At 52.6% G+C, this 2,143-nt stretch overlaps 1 protein-coding gene across 1 annotated transcript; it reads left to right on the top strand.

Annotated features, from left to right (window-relative positions):
- Positions 1–289: 289 nt before the first annotated feature.
- MC5R (melanocortin 5 receptor) lies at positions 290–1,888 on the top strand. The gene has a single exon (XM_081561969.1). It carries the CDS (start codon positions 717–719, stop codon positions 1,692–1,694), a length of 978 nt encoding a protein of 325 aa, XP_081418095.1. The 5' UTR covers positions 290–716; the 3' UTR covers positions 1,695–1,888.
- The last annotated feature ends 255 nt before the right edge of the window (positions 1,889–2,143 follow it).

Consider the following 2,143-nt stretch of genomic DNA (forward strand, 5'->3'; position numbering starts at 1 on the left):
GGATTTGGGCAACAGAGGAGGAAAGTATCTTGCTCTAGTTGCTGGTAAATCTAAATGCCTCATTTCTTTGTACTTCGTTTCTGTGGAACTCATACAACTGTCTGTTAATCTGATCAAACACAGAATTTAGGGAAATTTTAATTGAGGGCTTCAATTTTAGTGTGTATGTGAAACCTAAACTTATGAATTGAAGGTGGTAGGTTTCATTTGTGATTATGCTCAAGTTAGTCAATTACCTTGGTTACAATCTTAGTGACAACTGTAGGGATGAATCCTCGGGGCTTCAGGATGAACAGGAGGTACCTGTCTGCCTCTGTTGAGACCTGCAGGTCCTTCGGGACTCAGAGTCCACTCAGGAAACGTGGCAGTCACCGTGTGTGTGGAACCAGGAGACTGGAGAGGTTCTGCAGGTTGTGAGTTGGGGCACTTTTGAGAGTCAGCATAGGCACCAAGATGACAAGAATAAGACTGAAAGTGTCTTGTGCATGCTGAGGTGTCTGATGACTCTGCTAGGAGGTCTGTGGAAGGAGAGGAGAAGGGCAGAGGGGGCTTCACATCAGAGGGACTCTATTCCGGGATCCAGGACCCAGGCACACAGGGCACGTTGCTCACGGTGTGGTTGCTCTCCACATGCATGTACTTCTATAGACTGTTAAGCCCTCCAGATCACGAATTAAAACCTGTTTTACAGTGATCTGCTGCTAAGAAGAGGAGCGATGAACTCCTCACTCCACCTGCACTTCTTGGATCTTGGGCTGAACGCCACAGAAGGCAACCTCTCGGGACTGAGTGTCCGGAACGTGTCCTCGCTGTGTGAGGACATGGGCATCGCAGTGGAGGTGTTCCTGGCCCTGGGCCTCATCAGCCTACTGGAGAACATCCTGGTCATCGGGGCCATCGTGAGGAACCAGAACCTGCACACCCCCATGTACTTCTTTGTGGGCAGTTTGGCAGTGGCTGACATGTTGGTGAGCTTGTCCAACTCCTGGGAGACCATCACCATCTACCTGCTCACCAGCAAGCACCTGGTGATGGCCGATGCCTCCGTGCGGCACCTGGACAATGTGTTCGACTCCGTGATTTGCATTTCCGTGGTGGCCTCCATGTGCAGCCTGCTGGCCATTGCCGTGGACCGCTATGTCACCATCTTCTATGCCCTGCGCTACCAGCACATCATGACGGGGCGGCGCTCAGGGGCCATCATCGCTGGCATCTGGGCCTTCTGCACCAGCTGTGGCACGGTCTTCATCATGTACTACGAGTCCACATACGTGGTCGTCTGCCTCATCGCCATGTTCCTCACCATGCTGCTCCTCATGGCGTCTCTGTACACGCACATGTTCCTTCTGGCTCGAACCCACGTCCGGCGCATCGCCGCCCTGCGTGGGCACAGCTCCATGCGGCAGAAGACTGGTGTGAAGGGCGCCGTCACCCTGGCCATGCTGCTGGGTGTCTTCATCGTGTGCTGGGCCCCCTTCTTCCTCCACCTCATCCTGATGATTTCGTGTCCTCAGAACCTCTACTGCTCTTGCTTCATGTCTCACTTCAACATGTACCTCGTCCTCATCATGTGTAACTCTGTGATTGACCCTCTGATATACGCCTTCCGCAGCCAAGAGATGCGGAAGACCTTTAAGGAGATTATGTGTTTTCAGGGTTTCAGAACACCCTGTAGGTTCCCGAGCAGGTACTAAACTAAAAGTCCTCCTCTCTGCAGCTCTTCTCTCCTTCATCGCCCTTATGACAAGGTGAGTTAGGAAGAGTCAGAACTGAAAATTACGCCATGCATTCCCTTCATCTTTTCTCCACCTCGAATCTGTGTCTGAGAGGCAGCTTTTCTCCAATCGCCAGTCGTTGGGTCAAAGGTGCACATGCCCCTTCTCCACCCTGAGAATGCCCGTGACAGTTTCTTATACTGCCTGCTTTCCTCCTGCACTTTCTTCCGCTCCCACCCACTTCTGGGGTCCCCGGCACCCTCCATCTTCTGAGTGTGTGCTCAGGGGAGGTGACATTCCGTGAGCAAGTCAGCATGATGAGTGTGGCTGGACCTGGGAGAAAAGCTGTGAACACACTACGGTGCGTGATCACTTTCTGTCCCAGAAGCAGTTCCCTAACTTTCTGCGATGCCCCTGGGAGTTCGGCA

This window comes from Giraffa tippelskirchi, chromosome 14 (genome assembly GCF_054371585.1).
Source record: "Giraffa tippelskirchi isolate mGirTip1 chromosome 14, T2T-mGirTip1v1.2.pri, whole genome shotgun sequence".
Classification (NCBI taxonomy): Eukaryota; Metazoa; Chordata; class Mammalia; order Artiodactyla; family Giraffidae; genus Giraffa; species Giraffa tippelskirchi.